The following is a 26694-nucleotide window of genomic DNA, read 5'->3' on the forward strand; positions in this document are numbered from 1 at the left end:
CTTTACAAGAAGCTGCAGTTCCTCATCCAACCGCTAGTCGGAGCTGCAGCAGCAGCACAAGCCCCGCTCTCTTCACTCAGTCACAGAGCTACAGCCCAGCCACGGGCTACAGAGGCAGCTCAGCCAGTCTGGAGCGGTTTTACAGTTTCTGTGTAGGACCAATCCGCCACCTAGTGAAAAGAAAATAATGGTTTTAACCCCACTAACTGGATAATACCGCTCTCTACAGTTTATCTTTGAGCCCAACCAGTGAGACATGGAGCTGGTTGGGCGTCACGGAGTCACTGCTCGGATTACATTATAAACAGGTCAGTTAGCGCTGCTCACTTCAGGATGTTTATAACTACGGAGTTTAGTGGACACGACCGCCAGGTTAGACTGTTGAAGGCTACTGAAGCCTATTAAAGGCTATTGGAGGTTATTGAAAGTGCTGTCACAGTTTCGTAAAAGAAAATAGGCTTTTTCCGTGCTGTACTGTTTATTAACATCATTAAAACAGATTTTGTTCTTTCCAACTATTTGTGAATTTAGTTCAGAACTCTGTTTTATTGCTGTAACGTTACTTACTAAAAATGTGGAGTTTAAGTCAGGTCCGCGCTCTTAATTACAGTTTATGAGCGCGGACAGAGTCAGGCTGGATTTTTTGCCTAGAGAATGTTGCACTACGGCACTATATACGGTGACACAGTTATACAGGAAGTAGAGCTCATGTTGAGGCTATTCCTCACAGCATTCAGGGACACGTTCATAACATGTTTGGTTATTGTAATTTCACTGCTCGTACTCATTAAAGCAACGTGAACAAATGGAGTATGGTAAGCTTTAGTAAGTAAGTAAGTAAGTGAGCTTTATTTATAAAGCACTCTTTACACAGCTTCCACTGCCCAAAGTGCTGTACACAAAATGTCTAATGACTACACATACATACAACCAAAACTTAGGTAAAAGAAATCACTTAAATAACATATTAAAATAAGAATCCCGACATAAAACAGAAATAAGAATAAGAATTTTCCTATCTATTGCCCAATCTAAGCTCTAGCTGGAGCGTTACATTAACGTAACTGTTGTTTGTATTAAAATATTGTATTATTATCTATATATTAACAGTAAATGAGATTTTAAGCAGTAAGCTGACTCCGAAAAAAGGCTGAGGAGGCTGATGTTGGGGTACACCTTCCTGCGGTATTGGCATATAAAATAGAAAAATTCTGGTGTCTTATAAATATTTACACATTACTTATATCTTCACTGAAATGCGTTTATTTTGGTCAGTAACACTCTTCTGTTTATTTTCTATAAGCGTAAATTACCAGTGTTTGCCTAGGCGTGGATGTTATCAGGGGAATCTGTACCAGGTTTTCCTGGCACCTGTGTGGCAATAATGTGGCATTGGCCCCGCCCAAGATCGGCGATCGGCCGATCGAGATGGAAGACCGTCGGCGATCGGAATCGGCCCCAAAAACACTGATCAGTCCATCTCTATTTAAAACTCTAACATTATTCAGCATCTTAGTCGTCAGCAAACTTTAACATTATTTAGCATTAGTCTCCGCTCTACACGTCGGCCTAGTGAGCGACTGAGCGCGGCTACTTCACTGCGACCTCCCCGCGGCGCACGCCGGTCCGGCGAGCCACTAAAGCGCGGCTACTTCACTGAGACCTCCCCGAGGCGCATGCCGGTCCGACGAGTGACTGAAGGAATGCTACCACTATTGTGCTTAAATCTGACTCTCTGCTGAATCCGACTCTGATTAGTGGAAACAGCGTTTATAAATACATTAACAAACACTAAACGAAGGGCATTCTATCTGTAATTTCAGTTCGTTTTAGTTAGTTTTAAAAACACACAGTGCAGTTCTAGTTAGTTACCCTTTATTTCTATTAATTACCGTTTCTATTAGTTTCAGACTGTCTGATCTGCAATTACAACACGTGTTAAGCCATGCGGTTGCCTCCCTCCTTCTCGCTCCCCCTTTCCTCACCCTTCCTGGCAAGCAGACAGAGGCGGCGCTGCTTATGCAGAACTCTGAGTATCTATTTTTGTGTGAAGAATCAGAACATTGCAACATGACGTTTGTTTTACTGACTTGGGTAACATCGCACGTCCCGCGATGTGTGCATGCGCGATAGTCACATCGCGGGACGTGCGATGTTACCCAAGTCAGTAAAACAAACTTTTTTTGGTCCTAAACATGTTGATGACGATGACTTAACCGATATGTCGTGCAGCCCTATTTAGCATCTAAATATTTTGTGACATTTTTTAAAACTGGAAACACGTTTGTCTTTATCCTTATTCACAGGGTCTGTGTAACCACCAGAATGCAAAAAAAAAATCTAAATATTACACTATTTGTAAAAAAATACATGTAAAGTCACCAAAGGTCAAGGATACAACATATAAAATAAATTATCCTGGGCAGGTAAAATCTGCTTCTGGTAGATATGTCTAAGAAAATAAGAACAGTGCTAATTTTCTCTTGTACAAAGCAGCAAAATAGTCAGTTATTAATGTTTAATTAAAAATACCCTACAGTACATTGCCCTTACCGTAATACGACTATTGCACTACCTACATTGCAATAGCAATTCTGAGATGATATATTAGTATACTGATGTATTGATATATTGTGCAGACCCAATGTGCATTGCATTCAGTTTATTTTAGCTTTGTCATTTCAGTGCTAATGTTTTATTGTACACTCTGTGGTGGCACCTGTGAATGGGCAGCATGTTCCAAAATGCTTACATTGTCACATCATTTCCATATAGGTCCTTTTGGCTTTCACAATATAGAGTGTGGAGTCAGGGTTTCTATTCAGAGAGCGCTGTGATTAACCATTGAGCTATAAAAGCAGGACCTGCACGTACTGTCGAACAATTGAACATTTGGAATTACAGAACGCAGCTATGACCATGGGCAGGGTAAGAAACATTTTTTATTTATTTTTTTTCTGGTTTCCACAAACATTCTGCATTAAAAGCTCTTTTAAAGCTCTGTAAGATCTTTCTGAGTTTATCTCTGAGTTTATCTGGTCCTGCTTTCCTTTCTAGATTATCTTCTACGAGGACAGGAACTTTCAGGGACGTTCCTATGAGACCAGCAGTGACTGCCCTGAGCTGACCTCCTACTTGAGCCGCTGCAACTCCTGCAGGGTGGAGAGCGGCTGCTTCATGGTCTATGAGAGGCCCAACTTCATGGGCCATCAGATGCTGGCCCGTAGAGGAGAGTATCCTGACAACCAGCGGCTGATGGGAATGACCATGAGTGACTGCATCCGCTCCTGCAGGATGATCCCAATGGTGAGATGCTCCTAACACATTTTTTTAATACTTTATATTACCTATAGGAACTATCATTGGAAATTACATTATAAAATCTGGTTCCATTGTTATGCTGATTTTACTGCTGACTTGTGCTCACTTCAGCATCTTAATCAGTGTCTCGGTTTAGGAGATTAAACTCTGGATGACAACTATCCTTCTCCTTTAAACCCTTTCAGACCCTGCATCCATTACAATTAAATATTTGTTGCACAGAACACTATTTGAGAGCAGTTGTCCATCAGTAAACAGTAAAGTTAGCTTGACCCCATCCACGGTAGTACTACTAGAGCCATTAAGGCAAAGTAACAGCTATTTTTTTTATTTAATTCATTTAATTCATGCGTTTAATTAAATTTAGAACACTTTTTAATCATGTTTTTTCCTGTTTAGGGACGGTCTATAAAATAAAAAGGTCAATATGAAATATAAAAAGTTTACACACAGGTTTCCGATGCAATGAAAAAAACGATTAAATATTTTAGTTAATTGGACATATTTGCTATATATATTTTATAGTAGAACATTAGACTTTCCTTTTCTGTGCATTACAGACAGAAAACAGCATTCTTACAGTTTTTTCCATCACTGGAGAATAATTCAGGTCTGAAAGGGTTTAGAGCTGTTGTCCATCAGAATAGACCATGAACCAGCCAATGAATAAATTTATACACCAGTTAAACAGTAGCTTGGCCCTGCCCACTGCACTGAAAAAAACAGTAGTTTTAAAGCCATTGAGGCAAAGTTACAGCTAATGTTTAGTAATTTACTGTAATGTAGAACAATTTAATCATGTTTTTACTGTTGGTTGTTTGTTGGATGGTTTATGAAATAAACAAGAAAATATTACACACAGGTTTCCAATGCAATGGAAATAAAACATTGCATTGGAATTATTAATTGGATTTATTTGCTATATAGATTTTATTGTAAAATATTATGGTTTTATTTTCTATTCATTACAGACAGAACACGGCATTCTAAAATTTTTTTACCATCACTGGATTACTCACTCACCCCTACTAAGAACTCCTGAATTTTCACAGTACAAAATAGTTTTTTTAAGGAGGTGTTGGGGCAGGGTTCAGTACTTCTAAAACAAGAACCCCTAAAAAAATCTAGAATCCCCATTTGATGCAACTAGCATCCGCTAACAATATGGAGTGTGTTTTCCAGTAACAAATGACCTTAGTGATTAGTCTGTGCGTTTTATCTCGTGAAAATATGTAGTAGCACTGATCATGTGGTAGAGTACTTTTAAAACATGCCTTGTTTGTTCTGTCTCCTTTCAAAGCAGATAAATATAGTGATTATAGTAGCTCCTTTAGCTCATCAAACCTGTTTAGTTTTAATTTTAACAAAGTGCAAACAAGCAGCGATCAACATTTTCCAGTGTTGATATCTCTATCAGCAGTAGATCTTGTATTAGCACCATTAACAGCACCACAGTTGATCAGGTAACCAGAAAAAGATGTCAGAAAGACACATGACAAGGCAAAAGATTAGCTTCAGGGAGAAAGCTACCAGACGACTTTGTTTTAAGAATGATTATATTTGGCTGTGCAGGAATGGTCACAAAAGGCCATTGGTGCCATTCATTATATATAATATTTTGTCCCCTTCCCACCAAGAAATACTACTGCTTTTAATCTTTAGTACTCTACGCCTAACTTTTTTCACCTGTTTCTTAAAAACTAACTTAGACTAGAGAAATATGAACAGGTTTAAGTACTTCATAAGTTATACAGGTTTCTATGGACTGGTTACAAAGTACTTAGGTTAAATCCCATTTCACACCTTGGCCCTACCCCTCTGTTTGGTACGTGCATGCCTACAGGTAGGGTTTTTTGTTAGTTTGGGGGGGGGAGTGTTTGGGCTATATGATCTTTAAAACAGAGATTTTTCAGAGGCACACTCAAAATAGAGGACTGTGAGAAGCACTGGCAATTTTTTTTTTCCAGTGTTTTTCCCCCGATTTCTTCCTAATTTACTCCCCCTATCACTAGTGATGCCTCCTCTGATACACATGAAGGCACCCACCACCTCTTTTTTTTAACTGCTGCTGATGCAGCATTGATGAGTAGCCTCACAGCGCACTCAAAGAAAAGTGCAGTGACTCTGTTCCAATACATCAGCTCACAGACTCCTTGTGCTGCTGACATCACCCTAGGAGTGATGTGGGGAAAGAGCGCAATCTACCCACCCAGAGAGAGTAAGGCCAATTGTGCTCTCTCAGGGCTCTGGCAGCTAAAGGCAAGCTACATGAACAGGATTCGAACCATCTCCAGATCATAGTGGCAGCGCTTATCTCTTGTAGTTCGTCTCCGTAGCTAACTAGCTATCTTTCCTAATCTGCCTTAATGGTGCAGCAGAGGGCAGAAGCTTCAGCAAGTTGGGACGGAAAAATTAAAACTCATAAGCTAATTTCAGCTCCCCATCTCTTAGGAATTAAGGGATTGACAATAATAATTAATTGCTGCCCCACCTTTCCCTTGTTTGAAGACATACAATGCCTTAAACTTAACTAACTAGTTAGTTATCTCTAACTATGACATATCAGGGGCTTGAAGGGTTGGTTCAATTCTTAAGGGAAGGATTTCTTCTCTTCCTCCTTGTAAGTCTGTTCAAAGGGGAAGGGCTACACTCAAAAACAAGGGGTAAGGATACAAAAAACAAATGGGATTGGGCCTTAGTTTTAGGGACTTTTGGGAAACGCACTCCAGATTTAAAGCACTATATTACTCAGAATAATTCTACTTAAAACACTAACATTGACTATGTCTCAGATTTATGGTTCCAGTTTGCCTTGTTATAATGTCTTAAACGTCAATAATAAACTGAAATCATGTAAAACAGTAAAATCACTTATTTTTTATCTAGCTTACAACACATAGACATGTAGCTCCAAGCGCGTGTTAAAATGTACAACACTGAACTGTACATAACAACATAAAAATAAAGAATCTTTTATTAAAGGTATGAAGCTAAAAGGAATAATTTTGTTGAAATAATCTGTTTCTGTCCCAAACAGTATCGTGGCTCCTTTAGAATGAGGGTCTATGAGCGAGAGAATTTCGGTGGCCAGATGCACGAGATCCTGGAGGACTGTGACTCCTTCTCTGACCGTTACCGCATGTCCGATATCCAGTCCTGCAACGTGATGGACGGCCACTGGCTGATGTACGAGCAGCCTAACTATAGAGGCAGGATGGTGTACCTGAGGCCTGGAGAATACAGGAGCTACAGGGATATGGGCATTAACTCCATGATGAGGTTCGGCTCCATGAGACGCATCATGGACTCCTGTTAGCTGAATTTAAAACTGCTTTAAATAAAATAAAATACAATTCTTTTCAAATAACTTGGATTTCCATTGTGATTATTCTTAAACTGATGACATACAGTAGCTTAAATATATTATATAGGGTTGTTAATAAGTTATTTTTTGACCTGAATGCTAACAGTGCTAACTGTGTTATATGTTACTTGAAGCAACTTGTTTTGTTTACTTTATTTCTTTGCTAATGTTAATCAGATAAGATACAGTAAGATAAGACAACAATTTAACAATGCCAGAGGGGAAATTCGAATGTTCCTGCAGCGTATATACACATACACACAAGTTTCACAGAGGAAAAGAAATATTAACATTTTACCACTCACTTCGACCTACATGTCTATGTGTTTTGTCTATGCTAGAAATATTAGAAATAATATTACACATAAAATTATTAAAAATAAAATAATTTCATTATTTTTATTATTATTTTATTATTATTATTTTATTATTTTATTTTATTATGAAATTTGGCCATTTTCTTTATAACCAGCATTAAGCTGCAGCATTTGAGGTGGAACGAAAAAATCAAATAAAAGCTCATTTCAGCTCCCCATCACAGAAGAAATAAGGAATGGACAGTAATTATTAATTGCTGCACCACCCGCCCCCTTTCTGAAGAGGTAGGATGCTCTAAAGTTAACTGGTTAATTAGCAGCTAGGTTGCTAAGTTTTAGCGCTCCACTGCTATAGCTATATCTGTATCTGAATTTCCCCACTTCCTCGTGTAACTCTGTTACACTCGAAAACAAGGGGTAGGTGTACAAAAGAGAAATGGGATTGGGCCGAAGTGTTAATGAGCTCATTAAAACACTAATATTAGATAACTATAAATACAAGTAATACTCATACAAAACGTGGTGATTTTAAACTGTGTTCACTGTGTTCCTTAAAAAAACACCAGAGTTCTCCTTATTGAGTCTAGTATTATTCATAGTTCTTATATCAACACCTGAACTGATGAATCAGAGTCAAAGCTAGTTAATCTGGTAAAATATGGTGGTGGTGGAATTAAATAAATTTACTGGAAAGCTGGCAATTCAATTTAATTTCCTTTTATTTAGGTTATACAGTGCTTTTTATAACAAATGTTGTCACAAAGCAGCTTTACAGAGATATGGATCCACTTGGTGTACAAAGACAGACCAATCATGTCACTCATTCTTACTCTCTCTGTCCTAAAATTCGACTGCTAAAATACAATGCTCAAAATTCGCTGTCAACATCCAGGACACACAGGATGAGCAATCGATTCAGTCTTCAATCGAGCCAACAACCAGCCAATCACATCACGCTCCGAAGATCACGTGACAGGTAGCGCCTCACGGCTCAGAGCCGCTCAACGCGAGTCACAGCCCCCTCCGCTGCTCCTCTCGAGCAGGTGAGTGTAAAACAGCTGAAAACAGGGCATTTACCTCACCACTGTGGCCATGTAATATCACTTAAACGGTGTAGAAATCATCACTTTAACCACGGTTTGCTCTGTGGTTTGTAAACATATTAAATTAAGATAGATATCCAGATATACCTTGTTAAACTAACTAACTAAATAAATAAAGCTCCTCTGTTCATTTCAGAAAGAGCTTCAAACACGAACACTAGATCAATTATTTATAAATACAGCCAGACTGTGTGGAAGATAATTACTACTGTAGAATCTGAGATAGTAACTTAGTTAGCTAAATTATAGCTACCTATCTTGCTAGTTAGCTGTGGGACTGTGTGATTATAGACAAGATACTACCTAGTTAGCGGTTTGTTTAGCAATACCTTATTTACACTTTGCTGCAAAGTATGTTGCTTAGTGTACTGGCCACTGTCTAAATAAATATATTGAGCTATATTACACTTACTGTACCCCTCTCAGGCTGGTCCTCTCATTAAATAAAGTAGATTTATTACAGTTACTATATACCTCTCAGGCTGGTAACTAGGTCTAGATGTATGTGTGGGGATTATCTAATTTGTAATCAGTGCAATATTTATTAGTGATGTCTTTTATACATTTTTTTTATATTTAGGTCATGTTAATAAATGAGAATCAAATATTACAACCCATGAGAGAGTATTATTAGTAATATTTATTAAATGTTTTATGTTAATAATAATTATCACATTTTGTAAATGCTGTCGCTAAAAGTGAATCTGATGTTTTTATTTAAGGTTGAAAAGAAGATGGAGAAATTTCAGCTTGCAGCTATGGAGAGTTCACCGCGAAAATAACGAAGTCAAAAAATACAAAGATCTGTCCATATTCTGAAGTCAGGATTTTATGCAGATTTTATTCATGGGAAAAACTGGGTATTCAGGGAAATAAGTGGAATTTATTTATTTATTTATTTATTTTTTCTGTTTACTTTTTAATCTCTTTTACAAAAGTTTGCTTATTTTACAATATTTGTTCTACTATCAATTACATGTTTGTCATGAGCTCTTTAGTGAGTTAGTGTAGCTCCTTTGTGGCACTTGCTTTATATTTACTGTGTACTTTTAAATATATATAATAGGAACACACACTGACCCACACAGTGTCATGTGATCTGTGACATAGGCTTTCCCATGATGCAATGGGGTGCAGTTGAATTTTTAAATTTGATTAAAAATGAAGGAACTATGTACAGAGGATTTTTTCTGAGGTATTGTGGTGTTAGTTTGTGGTGAAATAGATGTTTGTGGGTTGTTGTTTTGTGTTTTTTGGTGTTTTGGGTAATTCTGAGCAGTCACCATGAAGAAGTAAAGCGTGATAGGACCGTGCTTTAAAAGGCCCCCGTCTCCCAGGCACTAATGTATTGGCTCTGTAGTCATTACTGAACACTGGGAAACTGTTACTTGTCTAAAGTATGTGAAATCAAAAACACAAGGGAAATCTAATGGGAAAAACATGGTATTCAGGGAAATAAGTGGAATTTATTTATTTATTTATTTATTTTTTCTGTTTACTTTTTAATCTCTTTTACAAAAGTTTGCTTATTTTACAATATTTGTTCTACTATCAATTACATGTTTGTCATGAGCTCTTTAGTGAGTTAGTGTAGCTCCTTTGTGGCACTTGCTTTATATTTACTGTGTACTTTTAAATATATATAATAGGAACACACACTGACCCACACATTGTCATGTGATCTGTGACATAGGCTTTCCCATGATGCAATGGGGTGCAGTTGAATTTTTAAATTTGATTAAAAATGAAGGAACTATGTACAGAGGATTTTTTCTGAGGTATTGTGGTGTTAGTTTGTGGTGAAATAGATGTTTGTGGGTTGTTGTTTTGTGTTTTTTGGTGTTTTGGGTAATTCTGAGCAGTCACCATGAAGAAGTAAAGCGTGATAGGACCGTGCTTTAAAAGTCCCCCGTCTCCCAGGCACTAATGTATTGGCTCTGTAGTCATTACTGAACACTGGGAAACTGTTACTTGTCTAAAGTATGTGAAATCAAAAACACAAGGGAAATCTAATGGGAAAAACTAGGTATTCAGGGAAATAAGTGGAATTTATTTATTTATTTATTTTTTTTTTCTGTTTACTTTTTAATCTCTTTTACAAAAGTTTGCTTATTTTACAATATTTGTTCTACTATCAATTACATGTTTGTCATGAGCTCTTTAGTGAGTTAGTGTAGCTCCTTTGTGGCACTTGCTTTATATTTACTGTGTACTTTTAAATATATATAATAGGAACACACACTGACCCACACAGTGTCATGTGATCTGTGACATAGGCTTTCCCATGATGCAATGGGGTGCAGTTGAATTTTTAAATTTGATTAAAAATGAAGGAACTATGTACAGAGGATTTTTTCTGAGGTATTGTGGTGTTAGTTTGTGGTGAAATAGATGTTTGTGGGTTGTTGTTTTGTGTTTTTTGGTGTTTTTGGGTAATTCTGAGCAGTCACCATGAAGAAGTAAAGCGTGATAGGACCGTGCTTTAAAAGGCCCCCGTCTCCCAGGCACTAATGTATTGGCTCTGTAGTCATTACTGAACACTGGGAAACTGTTACTTGTCTAAAGTATGTGAAATCAAAAACACAAGGGAAATCTAATGGGAAAAACTGGGTATTCAGGGAAATAAGTGGAATTTATTTATTTATTTATTTATTTTTTCTGTTTACTTTTTAATCTCTTTTACAAAAGTTTGCTTATTTTACAATATTTGTTCTACTATCAATTACATGTTTGTCATGAGCTCTTTAGTGAGTTAGTGTAGCTCCTTTGTGGCACTTGCTTTATATTTACTGTGTACTTTTCAATATATATAATAGGAACACACACTGACCCACACAGTGTCATGTGATCTGTGACATAGGCTTTCCCATGATGCAATGGGGTGCAGTTGAATTTTTAAATTTGATTAAAAATGAAGGAACTATGTACAGAGGATTTTTTCTGAGGTATTGTGGTGTTAGTTTGTGGTGAAATAGATGTTTGTGGGTTGTTGTTTTGTGTTTTTTGGTGTTTTGGGTAATTCTGAGCAGTCACCATGAAGAAGTAAAGCGTGATAGGACCGTGCTTTAAAAGGCCCCCGTCTCCCAGGCACTAATGTATTGGCTCTGTAGTCATTACTGAACACGGGGAAACTGTTACTTGTTTAAAGTATGTGAAATCAAAAACACAAGGGAAATCTAATGGGAAAAACTGGGTATTCAGGGAAATAAGTGGAATTTATTTATTTATTTATTTATTTTTTCTGTTTACTTTTTAATCTCTTTTACAAAAGTTTGCTTATTTTACAATATTTGTTCTACTATCAATTACATGTTTGTCATGAGCTCTTTAGTGAGTTAGTGTAGCTCCTTTGTGGCACTTGCTTTATATTTACTGTGTACTTTTAAATATATATAATAGGAACACACACTGACCCACACAGTGTCATGTGATCTGTGACATAGGCTTTCCCATGATGCAATGGGGTGCAGTTGAATTTTTAAATTTGATTAAAAATGAAGGAACTATGTACAGAGGATTTTTTCTGAGGTATTGTGGTGTTAGTTTGTGGTGAAATAGATGTTTGTGGGTTGTTGTTTTGTGTTTTTTGGTGTTTTGGGTAATTCTGAGCAGTCACCATGAAGAAGTAAAGCGTGATAGGACCGTGCTTTAAAAGGCCCCCGTCTCCCAGGCACTAATGTATTGGCTCTGTAGTCATTACTGAACACTGGGAAACTGTTACTTGTCTAAAGTATGTGAAATCAAAAACACAAGGGAAATCTAATGGGAAAAACTGGGTATTCAGGGAAATAAGTGGAATTTATTTATTTATTTTTTTCTGTTTACTTTTTAATCTCTTTTACAAAAGTTTGCTTATTTTACAATATTTGTTCTACTATCAATTACATGTTTGTCATGAGCTCTTTAGTGAGTTAGTGTAGCTCCTTTGTGGCACTTGCTTTATATTTACTGTGTACTTTTAAATATATATAATAGGAACACACACTGACCCACACAGTGTCATGTGATCTGTGACATAGGCTTTCCCATGATGCAATGGGGTGCAGTTGAATTTTTAAATTTGATTAAAAATGAAGGAACTATGTACAGAGGATTTTTTCTGAGGTATTGTGGTGTTAGTTTGTGGTGAAATAGATGTTTGTGGGTTGTTGTTTTGTGTTTTTTGGTGTTTTGGGTAATTCTGAGCAGTCACCATGAAGAAGTAAAGCGTGATAGGACCGTGCTTTAAAAGGCCCCCGTCTCCCAGGCACTAATGTATTGGCTCTGTAGTCATTACTGAACACTGGGAAACTGTTACTTGTCTAAAGTATGTGAAATCAAAAACACAAGGGAAATCTAATGGGAAAAACTGGGTATTCAGGGAAATAAGTGGAATTTATTTATTTATTTATTTTTTTTTTCTGTTTACTTTTTAATCTCTTTTACAAAAGTTTGCTTATTTTACAATATTTGTTCTACTATCAATTACATGTTTGTCATGAGCTCTTTAGTGAGTTAGTGTAGCTCCTTTGTGGCACTTGCTTTATATTTACTGTGTACTTTTAAATATATATAATAGGAACACACACTGACCCACACAGTGTCATGTGATCTGTGACATAGGCTTTCCCATGATGCAATGGGGTGCAGTTGAATTTTTAAATTTGATTAAAAATGAAGGAACTATGTACAGAGGATTTTTTCTGAGGTATTGTGGTGTTAGTTTGTGGTGAAATAGATGTTTGTGGGTTGTTGTTTTGTGTTTTTTGGTGTTTTGGGTAATTCTGAGCAGTCACCATGAAGAAGTAAAGCGTGATAGGACCGTGCTTTAAAAGGCCCCCGTCTCCCAGGCACTAATGTATTGGCTCTGTAGTCATTACTGAACACTGGGAAACTGTTACTTGTCTAAAGTATGTGAAATCAAAAACACAAGGGAAATCTAATGGGAAAAACTGGGTATTCAGTGAAATAAGCGGAATTTATTTATTTATTTATTTATTTTTTCTGTTTACTTTTTAATCTCTTTTACAAAAGTTTGCTTATTTTACAATATTTGTTCTACTATCAATTACATGTTTGTCATGAGCTCTTTAGTGAGTTAGTGTAGCTCCTTTGTGGCACTTGCTTTATATTTACTGTGTACTTTTAAATATATATAATAGGAACACACACTGACCCACACAGTGTCATGTGATCTGTGACATAGGCTTTCCCATGATGCAATGGGGTGCAGTTGAATTTTTAAATTTGATTAAAAATGAAGGAACTATGTACAGAGGATTTTTTCTGAGGTATTGTGGTGTTAGTTTGTGGTGAAATAGATGTTTGTGGGTTGTTGTTTTGTGTTTTTTGGTGTTTTGGGTAATTCTGAGCAGTCACCATGAAGAAGTAAAGCGTGATAGGACCGTGCTTTAAAAGGCCCCCGTCTCCCAGGCACTAATGTATTGGCTCTGTAGTCATTACTGAACACTGGGAAACTGTTACTTGTCTAAAGTATGTGAAATCAAAAACACAAGGGAAATCTAATGGGAAAAACTGGGTATTCAGGGAAATAAGTGGAATTTATTTATTTATTTATTTTTTTTTTCTGTTTACTTTTTAATCTCTTTTACAAAAGTTTGCTTATTTTACAATATTTGTTCTACTATCAATTACATGTTTGTCATGAGCTCTTTAGTGAGTTAGTGTAGCTCCTTTGTGGCACTTGCTTTATATTTACTGTGTACTTTTAAATATATATAATAGGAACACACACTGACCCACACAGTGTCATGTGATCTGTGACATAGGCTTTCCCATGATGCAATGGGGTGCAGTTGAATTTTTAAATTTGATTAAAAATGAAGGAACTATGTACAGAGGATTTTTTCTGAGGTATTGTGGTGTTAGTTTGTGGTGAAATAGATGTTTGTGGGTTGTTGTTTTGTGTTTTTTGGTGTTTTGGGTAATTCTGAGCAGTCACCATGAAGAAGTAAAGCGTGATAGGACCGTGCTTTAAAAGGCCCCCGTCTCCCAGGCACTAATGTATTGGCTCTGTAGTCATTACTGAACACTGGGAAACTGTTACTTGTCTAAAGTATGTGAAATCAAAAACACAAGGGAAATCTAATGGGAAAAACTAGGTATTCAGGGAAATAAGTGGAATTTATTTATTTATTTATTTTTTTTTTCTGTTTACTTTTTAATCTCTTTTACAAAAGTTTGCTTATTTTACAATATTTGTTCTACTATCAATTACATGTTTGTCATGAGCTCTTTAGTGAGTTAGTGTAGCTCCTTTGTGGCACTTGCTTTATATTTACTGTGTACTTTTAAATATATATAATAGGAACACACACTGACCCACACAGTGTCATGTGATCTGTGACATAGGCTTTCCCATGATGCAATGGGGTGCAGTTGAATTTTTAAATTTGATTAAAAATGAAGGAACTATGTACAGAGGATTTTTTCTGAGGTATTGTGGTGTTAGTTTGTGGTGAAATAGATGTTTGTGGGTTGTTGTTTTGTGTTTTTTGGTGTTTTGGGTAATTCTGAGCAGTCACCATGAAGAAGTAAAGCGTGATAGGACCGTGCTTTAAAAGGCCCCCGTCTCCCAGGCACTAATGTATTGGCTCTGTAGTCATTACTGAACACTGGGAAACTGTTACTTGTCTAAAGTATGTGAAATCAAAAACACAAGGGAAATCTAATGGGAAAAACTAGGTATTCAGGGAAATAAGTGGAATTTATTTATTTATTTATTTTTTTTTTCTGTTTACTTTTTAATCTCTTTTACAAAAGTTTGCTTATTTTACAATATTTGTTCTACTATCAATTACATGTTTGTCATGAGCTCTTTAGTGAGTTAGTGTAGCTCCTTTGTGGCACTTGCTTTATATTTACTGTGTACTTTTAAATATATATAATAGGAACACACACTGACCCACACAGTGTCATGTGATCTGTGACATAGGCTTTCCCATGATGCAATGGGGTGCAGTTGAATTTTTAAATTTGATTAAAAATGAAGGAACTATGTACAGAGGATTTTTTCTGAGGTATTGTGGTGTTAGTTTGTGGTGAAATAGATGTTTGTGGGTTGTTGTTTTGTGTTTTTTGGTGTTTTGGGTAATTCTGAGCAGTCACCATGAAGAAGTAAAGCGTGATAGGACCGTAATTTAAAAGGCCCCCGTCTCCCAGGCACTAATGTATTGGCTCTGTAGTCATTACTGAACACTGGGAAACTGTTACTTGTTTAAAGTATGTGAAATCAAAAACACAAGGGAAATCTAATGGGAAAAACTGGGTATTCAGGGAAATAAGTGGAATTTATTCATTTATTTATTTTTTTTTTCTGTTTACTTTTTAATCTCTTTTACAAAAGTTTGCTTATTTTACAATATTTGTTCTACTATCAATTACATGTTTGTCATGAGCTCTTTAGTGAGTTAGTGTAGCTCCTTTGTGGCACTTGCTTTATATTTACTGTGTACTTTTAAATATATATAATAGGAACACACACTGACCCACACAGTGTCATGTGATCTGTGACATAGGCTTTCCCATGATGCAATGGGGTGCAGTTGAATTTTTAAATTTGATTAAAAATGAAGGAACTATGTACAGAGGATTTTTTCTGAGGTATTGTGGTGTTAGTTTGTGGTGAAATAGATGTTTGTGGGTTGTTGTTTTGTGTTTTTTGGTGTTTTGGGTAATTCTGAGCAGTCACCATGAAGAAGTAAAGCGTGATAGGACCGTGCTTTAAAAGGCCCCCGTCTCCCAGGCACTAATGTATTGGGTCTGTAGTCATTACTGAACACTGGGAAACTGTTACTTGTCTAAAGTATGTGAAATCAAAAACACAAGGGAAATCTAATGGGAAAAACTGGGTATTCAGGGAAATAAGTGGAATTTATTTTTTATTATTTTTTTTTTTCTGTTTACTTTTTAATCTCTTTTACAAAAGTTTGCTTATTTTACAATATTTGTTCTACTATCAATTACATGTTTGTCATGAGCTCTTTAGTGAGTTAGTGTAGCTCCTTTGTGGCACTTGCTTTATATTTACTGTGTACTTTTAAATATATATAATAGGAACACACACTGACCCACACAGTGTCATGTGATCTGTGACATAGGCTTTCCCATGATGCAATGGGGTGCAGTTGAATTTTTAAATTTGATTAAAAATGAAGGAACTATGTACAGAGGATTTTTTCTGAGGTATTGTGGTGTTAGTTTGTGGTGAAATAGATGTTTGTGGGTTGTTGTTTTGTGTTTTTTGGTGTTTTGGGTAATTCTGAGCAGTCACCATGAAGAAGTAAAGCGTGATAGGACCGTGCTTTAAAAGGCCCCCGTCTCCCAGGCACTAATGTATTGGCTCTGTAGTCATTACTGAACACTGGGAAACTGTTACTTGTCTAAAGTATGTGAAATCAAAAACACAAGGGAAATCTAATGGGAAAAACTGGGTATTCAGGGAAATAAGTGGAATTTATTTATTTATTTATTTTTTTTTTCTGTTTACTTTTTAATCTCTTTTACAAAAGTTTGCTTATTTTACAATATTTGTTCTACTATCAATTACATGTTTGTCATGAGCTCTTTAGTGAGTTAGTGTAGCTCCTTTGTGGCACTTGCTTTATATTTACTGTGTACTTTTAAATATATATAATAGGAACACACACTGACCCACACAGTGTCATGTGATCTGTGACATAGGCTTTCCCATGATGCAATGGGGTGCAGTTGAATTTTTAAATTTGATTAAAAATGAAGGAACTATGTACAGAGGATTTTTTCTGAGGTATTGTGGTGTTAGTTTGTGGTGAAATAGATGTTTGTGGGTTGTTGTTTTGTGTTTTTTGGTGTTTTGGGTAATTCTGAGCAGTCACCATGAAGAAGTAAAGCGTGATAGGACCGTGCTTTAAAAGGCCCCCGTCTCCCAGGCACTAATGTATTGGCTCTGTAGTCATTACTGAACACTGGGAAACTGTTACTTGTCTAAAGTATGTGAAATCAAAAACACAAGGGAAATCTAATGGGAAAAACTGGGTATTCAGGGAAATAAGTGGAATTTATTTATTTATTTTTTCTGTTTACTTTTTAATCTCTTTTACAAAAGTTTGCTTATTTTACAATATTTGTTCTACTATCAATTACATGTTTGTCATGAGCTCTTTAGTGAGTTAGTGTAGCTCCTTTGTGGCACTTGCTTTATATTTACTGTGTACTTTTAAATATATATAATAGGAACACACACTGACCCACACAGTGTCATGTGATCTGTGACATAGGCTTTCCCATGATGCAATGGGGTGCAGTTGAATTTTTAAATTTGATTAAAAATGAAGGAACTATGTACAGAGGATTTTTTCTGAGGTATTGTGGTGTTAGTTTGTGGTGAAATAGATGTTTGTGGGTTGTTGTTTTGTGTTTTTTGGTGTTTTGGGTAATTCTGAGCAGTCACCATGAAGAAGTAAAGCGTGATAGGACCGTGCTTTAAAAGGCCCCCGTCTCCCAGACACTAATGTATTGGCTCTGTAGTCATTACTGAACACTGGGAAACTGTTACTTGTCTAAAGTATGTGAAATCAAAAACACAAGGGAAATCTAATGGGAAAAACTGGGTATTCAGGGAAATAAGTGGAATTTATTTATTTATTTATTTTTTCTGTTTCCTTTTTAATCTCTTTTACAAAAGTTTGCTTATTTTACAATATTTGTTCTACTATCAATTACATGTTTGTCATGAGCTCTTTAGTGAGTTAGTGTAGCTCCTTTGTGGCACTTGCTTTATATTTACTGGGTACTTTTAAATATATATAATAGGAACACACACTGACCCACACAGTGTCATGTGATCTGTGACATAGGCTTTCCCATGATGCAATGGGGTGCAGTTGAATTTTTAAATTTGATTAAAAATGAAGGAACTATGTACAGAGGATTTTTTCTGAGGTATTGTGGTGTTAGTTTGTGGTGAAATAGATGTTTGTGGGTTGTTGTTTTGTTTTTTTTTGGTGTTTTGGGTAATTCTGAGCAGTCACCATGAAGAAGTAAAGCGTGATAGGACCGTGCTTTAAAAGGCCCCCGTCTCCCAGGCACTAGTGTATTGGCTCTGTAGTCATTACTGAACACTGGGAAACTGTTACTTGTCTAAAGTATGTGAAATCAAAAACACAAGGGAAATCTAATGGGAAAAACTGGGTATTCAGGGAAATAAGTGGAATTTATTTATTTATTTATTTATTTATTTATTCTGTTTACTTTCTAATCTCTTTTACAAAAGTTTGCTTATTTTACAATATTTGTTCTACTATCAATTACATGTTTGTCATGAGCTCTTTAGTGAGTTAGTGTAGCTCCTTTGTGGCACTTGCTTTATATTTACTGTGTACTTTTAAATATATATAATAGGAACACACACTGACCCACACAGTGTCATGTGATCTGTGACATAGGCTTTCCCATGATGCAATGGGGTGCAGTTGAATTTTTAAATTTGATTAAAAATGAAGGAACTATGTACAGAGGATTTTTTCTGAGGTATTGTGGTGTTAGTTTGTGGTGAAATAGATGTTTGTAGGTTGTTGTTTTGTGTTTTTTGGTGTTTTGGGTAATTCTGAGCAGTCACCATGAAGAAGTAAAGCGTGATAGGACCGTGCTTTAAAAGGCCCCCGTCTCCCAGGCACTAATGTATTGGCTCTGTAGTCATTACTGAACACTGGGAAACTGTTACTTGTCTAAAGTATGTGAAATCAAAAAACACAAGGGAAATCTAATGGGAAAAACTAGGTATTCAGGGAAATAAATGGAATTTATTTATTTATTTACTTATTTTTTCTGTTTACTTTTTAATCTCTTTTACAAAAGTTTGCTTATTTTACAATATTTGTTCTACTATCAATTACATGTTTGTCATGAGCTCTTTAGTGAGTTAGTGTAGCTCCTTTGTGGCACTTGCTTTATATTTACTGTGTACTTTTAAATATATATAATAGGAACACACACTGACCCACACAGTGTCATGTGATCTGTGACATAGGCTTTCCCATGATGCAATGGGGTGCAGTTGAATTTTTAAATTTGATTAAAAATGAAGGAACTATGTACAGAGGATTTTTTCTGAGGTATTGTGGTGTTAGTTTGTGGTGAAATAGATGTTTGTGGGTTGTTGTTTTGTTTTTTTTTGGTGTTTTGGGTAATTCTGAGCAGTCACCATGAAGAAGTAAAGCGTGATAGGACCGTGCTTTAAAAGGCCCCCGTCTCCCAGGCACTAATGTATTGGCTCTGTAGTCATTACTGAACACTGGGAAACTGTTACTTGTCTAAAGTATGTGAAATCAAAAACACAAGGGAAATCTAATGGGAAAAACTGGGTATTCAGGGAAATAAGTGGAATTTATTTATTTATTTATTTATTTTTTCTGTTTACTTTTTAATCTCTTTTACAAAAGTTTGCTTATTTTACAATATTTGTTCTACTATCAATTACATGTTTGTCATGAGCTCTTTAGTGAGTTAGTGTAGCTCCTTTGTGGCACTTGCTTTATATTTACTGTGTACTTTTAAATATATATAATAGGAACACACACTGACCCACACAGTGTCATGTGATCTGTGACATAGGCTTTCCCATGATGCAATGGGGTGCAGTTGAATTTTTAAATTTGATTAAAAATGAAGGAACTATGTACAGAGGATTTTTTCTGAGGTATTGTGGTGTTAGTTTGTGGTGAAATAGATGTTTGTGGGTTGTTGTTTTGTTTTTTTTGGTGTTTTGGGTAATTCTGAGCAGTCACCATGAAGAAGTAAAGCGTGATAGGACCGTGCTTTAAAAGGCCCCCGTCTCCCAGGCACTAATGTATTGGCTCTGTAGTCATTACTGAACACTGGGAAACTGTTACTTGTCTAAAGTATGTGAAATCAAAAACACAAGGGAAATCTAATGGGAAAAACTGGGTATTCAGGGAAATAAGTGGAATTTATTTATTTATTTATTTATTTTTTCTGTTTACTTTTTAATCTCTTTTACAAAAGTTTGCTTATTTTACAATATTTGTTCTACTATCAATTACATGTTTGTCATGAGCTCTTTAGTGAGTTAGTGTAGCTCCTTTGTGGCACTTGCTTTATATTTACTGTGTACTTTTAAATATATATAATAGGAACACACACTGACCCACACAGTGTCATGTGATCTGTGACATAGGCTTTCCCATGATGCAATGGGGTGCAGTTGAATTTTTAAATTTGATTAAAAATGAAGGAACTATGTACAGAGGATTTTTTCTGAGGTATTGTGGTGTTAGTTTGTGGTGAAATAGATGTTTGTGGGTTGTTGTTTTGTGTTTTTTGGTGTTTTGGGTAATTCTGAGCAGTCACCATGAAGAAGTAAAGCGTGATAGGACCGTGCTTTAAAAGGCCCCCGTCTCCCAGGCACTAATGTATTGGCTCTGTAGTCATTACTGAACACTGGGAAACTGTTACTTGTCTAAAGTATGTGAAATCAAAAACACAAGGGAAATCTAATGGGAAAAACTGGGTATTCAGGGAAGTAAGTGGAATTTATTTATTTATTTTTTCTGTTTACTTTTTAATCTCTTTTACAAAAGTTTGCTTATTTTACAATATTTGTCCTACTATCAATTACATGTTTGTCATGAGCTCTTTAGTGAGTTAGTGTAGCTCCTTTGTGGCACTTGCTTTATATTTACTGTGTACTTTTAAATATATATAATAGGAACACACACTGACCCACACAGTGTCATGTGATCTGTGACATAGGCTTTCCCATGATGCAATGGGGTGCAGTTGAATTTTTAAATTTGATTAAAAATGAAGGAACTATGTACAGAGGATTTTTTCTGAGGTATTGTGGTGTTAGTTTGTGGTGAAATAGATGTTTGTGGGTTGTTGTTTTGTGTTTTTTGGTGTTTTGGGTAATTCTGAGCAGTCACCATGAAGAAGTAAAGCGTGATAGGACCGTGCTTTAAAAGGCCCCCGTCTCCCAGGCACTAATGTATTGGCTCTGTAGTCATTACTGAACACTGGGAAACTGTTACTTGTCTAAAGTATGTGAAATCAAAAACACAAGGGAAATCTAATGGGAAAAACTGGGTATTCAGGGAAATAAGTGGAATTTATTTATTTATTTATTTATTTTTTCTGTTTACTTTTTAATCTCTTTTACAAAAGTTTGCTTATTTTACAATATTTGTTCTACTATCAATTACATGTTTGTCATGAGCTCTTTAGTGAGTTAGTGTAGCTCCTTTGTGGCACTTGCTTTATATTTACTGTGTACTTTTAAATATATATAATAGGAACACACACTGACCCACACAGTGTCATGTGATCTGTGACATAGGCTTTCCCATGATGCAATGGGGTGCAGTTGAATTTTTAAATTTGATTAAAAATGAAGGAACTATGTACAGAGGATTTTTTCTGAGGTATTGTGGTGTTAGTTTGTGGTGAAATAGATGTTTGTGGGTTGTTGTTTTGTGTTTTTTGGTGTTTTGGGTAATTCTGAGCAGTCACCATGAAGAAGTAAAGCGTGATAGGACCGTGCTTTAAAAGGCCCCCGTCTCCCAGGCACTAATGTATTGGCTCTGTAGTCATTACTGAACACTGGGAAACTGTTACTTGTCTAAAGTATGTGAAATCAAAAACACAAGGGAAATCTAATGGGAAAAACTGGGTATTCAGGGAAATAAGTGGAATTTATTTATTTATTTATTCTGTTTACTTTTTAATCTCTTTTACAAAAGTTTGCTTATTTTACAATATTTGTTCTACTATCAATTACATGTTTGTCATGAGCTCTTTAGTGAGTTAGTGTAGCTCCTTTGTGGCACTTGCTTTATATTTACTGTGTACTTTTAAATATATATAATAGGAACACACACTGACCCACACAGTGTCATGTGATCTGTGACATAGGCTTTCCCATGATGCAATGGGGTGCAGTTGAATTTTTAAATTTGATTAAAAATGAAGGAACTATGTACAGAGGATTTTTTCTGAGGTATTGTGGTGTTAGTTTGTGGTGAAATAGATGTTTGTGGGTTGTTGTTTTGTGTTTTTTGGTGTTTTGGGTAATTCTGAGCAGTCACCATGAAGAAGTAAAGCGTGATAGGACCGTGCTTTAAAAGGCCCCCGTCTCCCAGGCGCTAATGTATTGGCTCTGTAGTCATTACTGAACACTGGGAAACTGTTACTTGTCTAAAGTATGTGAAATCAAAAACACAAGGGAAATCTAATGGGAAAAACTGGGTATTCAGGGAAATAAGTGGAATTTATTTATTTATTTATTTATTTTTTCTGTTTACTTTTTAATCTCTTTTACAAAAGTTTGCTTATTTTACAATATTTGTTCTACTATCAATTACATGTTTGTCATGAGCTCTTTAGTGAGTTAGTGTAGCTCCTTTGTGGCACTTGCTTTATATTTACTGTGTACTTTTAAATATATATAATAGGAACACACACTGACCCACACAGTGTCATGTGATCTGTGACATAGGCTTTCCCATGATGCAATGGGGTGCAGTTGAATTTTTAAATTTGATTAAAAATGAAGGAACTATGTACAGAGGATTTTTTCTGAGGTATTGTGGTGTTAGTTTGTGGTGAAATAGATGTTTGTGGGTTGTTGTTTTGTGTTTTTTGGTGTTTTGGGTAATTCTGAGCAGTCACCATGAAGAAGTAAAGCGTGATAGGACCGTGCTTTAAAAGGCCCCCGTCTCCCAGGCACTAATGTATTGGCTCTGTAGTCATTACTGAACACTGGGAAACTGTTACTTGTCTAAAGTATGTGAAATCAAAAACACAAGGGAAATCTAATGGGAAAAACTGGGTATTCAGGGAAATAAGTGGAATTTATTTATTTATTTATTTATTTATTTTTTCTGTTTCCTTTTTAATCTCTTTTACAAAAGTTTGCTTATTTTACAATATTTGTTCTACTATCAATTACATGTTTGTCATGAGCTCTTTAGTGAGTTAGTGTAGCTCCTTTGTGGCACTTGCTTTATATTTACTGTGTACTTTTAAATATATATAATAGGAACACACACTGACCCACACAGTGTCATGTGATCTGTGACATAGGCTTTCCCATGATGCAATGGGGTGCAGTTGAATTTTTAAATTTGATTAAAAATGAAGGAACTATGTACAGAGGATTTTTTCTGAGGTATTGTGGTGTTAGTTTGTGGTGAAATAGATGTTTGTGGGTTGTTGTTTTGTGTTTTTTGGTGTTTTGGGTAATTCTGAGCAGTCACCATGAAGAAGTAAAGCGTGATAGGACCGTGCTTTAAAAGGTCCCCGTCTCCCAGGCACTAATGTATTGGCTCTGTAGTCATTACTGAACACTGGGAAACTGTTACTTGTCTAAAGTATGTGAAATCAAAAACACAAGGGAAATCTAATGGGAAAAACTGGGTATTCAGGGAAATAAGTGGAATTTATTTATTTATTTTTTCTGTTTACTTTTTAATCTCTTTTACAAAAGTTTGCTTATTTTACAATATTTGTTCTACTATCAATTACATGTTTGTCATGAGCTCTTTAGTGAGTTAGTGTAGCTCCTTTGTGGCACTTGCTTTATATTTACTGTGTACTTTTAAATATATATAATAGGAACACACACTGACCCACACAGTGTCATGTGATCTGTGACATAGACTTTCCCATGATGCAATGGGGTGCAGTTGAATTTTTAAATTTGATTAAAAATGAAGGAACTATGTACAGAGGATTTTTTCTGAGGTATTGTGGTGTTAGTTTGTGGTGAAATAGATGTTTGTGGGTTGTTGTTTTGTGTTTTTTGGTGTTTTGGGTAATTCTGAGCAGTCACCATGAAGAAGTAAAGCGTGATAGGACCGTGCTTTAAAAGGTCCCCGTCTCCCAGGTACTAATGTATTGGCTCTGTAGTCATTACTGAACACTGGGAAACTGTTACTTGTCTAAAGTATGTGAAATCAAAAACACAAGGGAAATCTAATGGGAAAAACTGGGTATTCAGGGAAATAAGTGGAATTTATTTATTTATTTTTTTATTTTTTCTGTTTACTTTTTAATCTCTTTTACAAAAGTTTGCTTATTTTACAATATTTGTTCTACTATCAATTACATGTTTGTCATGAGCTCTTTAGTGAGTTAGTGTAGCTCCTTTGTGGCACTTGCTTTATATTTACTGTGTACTTTTAAATATATATAATAGGAACACACACTGACCCACACAGTGTCATGTGATCTGTGACATAGGCTTTCCCATGATGCAATGGGGTGCAGTTGAATTTTTAAATTTGATTAAAAATGAAGGAACTATGTACAGAGGATTTTTTCTGAGGTATTGTGGTGTTAGTTTGTGGTGAAATAGATGTTTGTGGGTTGTTGTTTTGTGTTTTTTGGTGTTTTGGGTAATTCTGAGCAGTCACCATGAAGAAGTAAAGCGTGATAGGACCGTGCTTTAAAAGGCCCCCGTCTCCCAGGCACTAATGTATTGTCTCTGTAGTCATTACTGAACACTGGGAAACTGTTACTTGTCTAAAGTATGTGAAATCAAAAACACAAGGGAAATCTAATGGGAAAAACTGGGTATTCAGGGAAATAAGTGGAATTTATTTTTTATTTTTTCTGTTTACTTTTTAATCTCTTTTACAAAAGTTTGCTTATTTTACAATATTTGTTCTACTATCAATTACATGTTTGTCATGAGCTCTTTAGTGAGTTAGTGTAGCTCCTTTGTGGCACTTGCTTTATATTTACTGTGTACTTTTAAATATATATAATAGGAACACACACTGACCCACACAGTGTCATGTGATCTGTGACATAGGCTTTCCCATGATGCAATGGGGTGCAGTTGAATTTTTAAATTTGATTAAAAATGAAGGAACTATGTACAGAGGATTTTTTCTGAGGTATTGTGGTGTTAGTTTGTGGTGAAATAGATGTTTGTGGGTTGTTGTTTTGTGTTTTTTGGTGTTTTGGGTAATTCTGAGCAGTCACCATGAAGAAGTAAAGCGTGATAGGACCGTGCTTTAAAAGGCCCCCGTCTCCCAGGCACTAATGTATTGGCTCTGTAGTCATTACTGAACACTGGGAAACTGTTACTTGTCTAAAGTATGTGAAATCAAAAACACAAGGGAAATCTAATGGGAAAAACTGGGTATTCAGGGAAATAAGTGCAATTTATTTATTTATTTATTTATTTTTTCTGTTTACTTTTTAATCTCTTTTACAAAAGTTTGCTTATTTTACAATATTTGTTCTACTATCAATTACATGTTTGTCATGAGCTCTTTAGTGAGTTAGTGTAGCTCCTTTGTGGCACTTGCTTTATATTTACTGTGTACTTTTAAATATATATAATAGGAACACACACTGACCCACACAGTGTCATGTGATCTGTGACATAGGCTTTCCCATGATGCAATGGGGTGCAGTTGAATTTTTAAATTTGATTAAAAATGAAGGAACTATGTACAGAGGATTTTTTCTGAGGTATTGTGGTGTTAGTTTGTGGTGAAATAGATGTTTGTGGGTTGTTGTTTTGTGTTTTTTGGTGTTTTAGGTAATTCTGAGCAGTCACCATGAAGAAGTAAAGCGTGATAGGACCGTGCTTTAAAAGGCCCCCGTCTCCCAGGCACTAATGTATTGGCTCTGTAGTCATTACTGAACACTGGGAAACTCTGACTTGTCTAAAGTATGTGAAATCAAAAACACAAGGGAAATCTAATGGGAAAAACTGGGTATTCAGGGAAATAAGTGGAATTTATTATTTATTTATTTATTTTTTCTGTTTACTTTTTAATCTCTTTTACAAAAGTTTGCTTATTTTACAATATTTGTTCTACTATCAATTACATGTTTGTCATGAGCTCTTTAGTGAGTTAGTGTAGCTCCTTTGTGGCACTTGCTTTATATTTACTGTGTACTTTTAAATATATATAATAGGAACACACACTGACCCACACAGTGTCATGTGATCTGCGACATAGGCTTTCCCATGATGCAATGGGGTGCAGTTGAATTTTTAAATTTGATTAAAAATGAAGGAACTATGTACAGAGGATTTTTTCTGAGGTATTGTGGTGTTAGTTTGTGGTGAAATAGATGTTTGTGGGTTGTTGTTTTGTGTTTTTTGGTGTTTTGGGTAATTCTGAGCAGTCACCATGAAGAAGTAAAGCGTGATAGGACCGTGCTTTAAAAGGCCCCCGTCTCCCAGGCACTAATGTATTGGCTCTGTAGTCATTACTGAACACTGGGAAACTGTTACTTGTCTAAAGTATGTGAAATCAAAAACACAAGGGAAATCTAATGGGAAAAACTGGGTATTCAGGGAAATAAGTGGAATTTATTTATTTATTTATTTTTTTTTTCTGTTTACTTTTTAATCTCTTTTACAAAAGTTTGCTTATTTTACAATATTTGTTCTACTATCAATTACATGTTTGTCATGAGCTCTTTAGTGAGTTAGTGTAGCTCCTTTGTGGCACTTGCTTTATATTTACTGTGTACTTTTAAATATATATAATAGGAACACACACTGACCCACACAGTGTCATGTGATCTGTGACATAGGCTTTCCCATGATGCAATGGGGTGCAGTTGA

At 35.7% G+C, this 26694-nt stretch overlaps 1 protein-coding gene across 1 annotated transcript; it reads left to right on the forward strand.

The window, feature by feature from the left end:
- The first annotated feature begins 2772 nt into the window (after window positions 1–2772).
- LOC103032844 (gamma-crystallin M3) lies at window positions 2773–6688 on the forward strand. The gene is made up of 3 exons (XM_007242832.3): window positions 2773–2928; window positions 3058–3306; window positions 6359–6688. The coding sequence occupies exons 1-3, from the start codon at window positions 2914–2916 to the stop codon at window positions 6635–6637; spliced, it is 543 nt and encodes a 180-aa protein (XP_007242894.2). The 5' UTR covers window positions 2773–2913; the 3' UTR covers window positions 6638–6688.
- Window positions 6689–26694: the final 20006 nt, after the last annotated feature.

This window comes from Astyanax mexicanus, chromosome 5, assembly GCF_023375975.1.
Source record: "Astyanax mexicanus isolate ESR-SI-001 chromosome 5, AstMex3_surface, whole genome shotgun sequence".
In the NCBI taxonomy this organism is placed as follows: domain Eukaryota; kingdom Metazoa; phylum Chordata; class Actinopteri; order Characiformes; family Acestrorhamphidae; genus Astyanax; species Astyanax mexicanus.

Bases quoted from the DNA above. Each gene is read 5' to 3' on its own strand.
- LOC103032844 (XM_007242832.3), top strand. The intron at 3,307-6,358 runs GTGAGATGCTCC...TGTCCCAAACAG, and splicing joins CCTGCAGGATGATCCCAATG to TATCGTGGCTCCTTTAGAAT.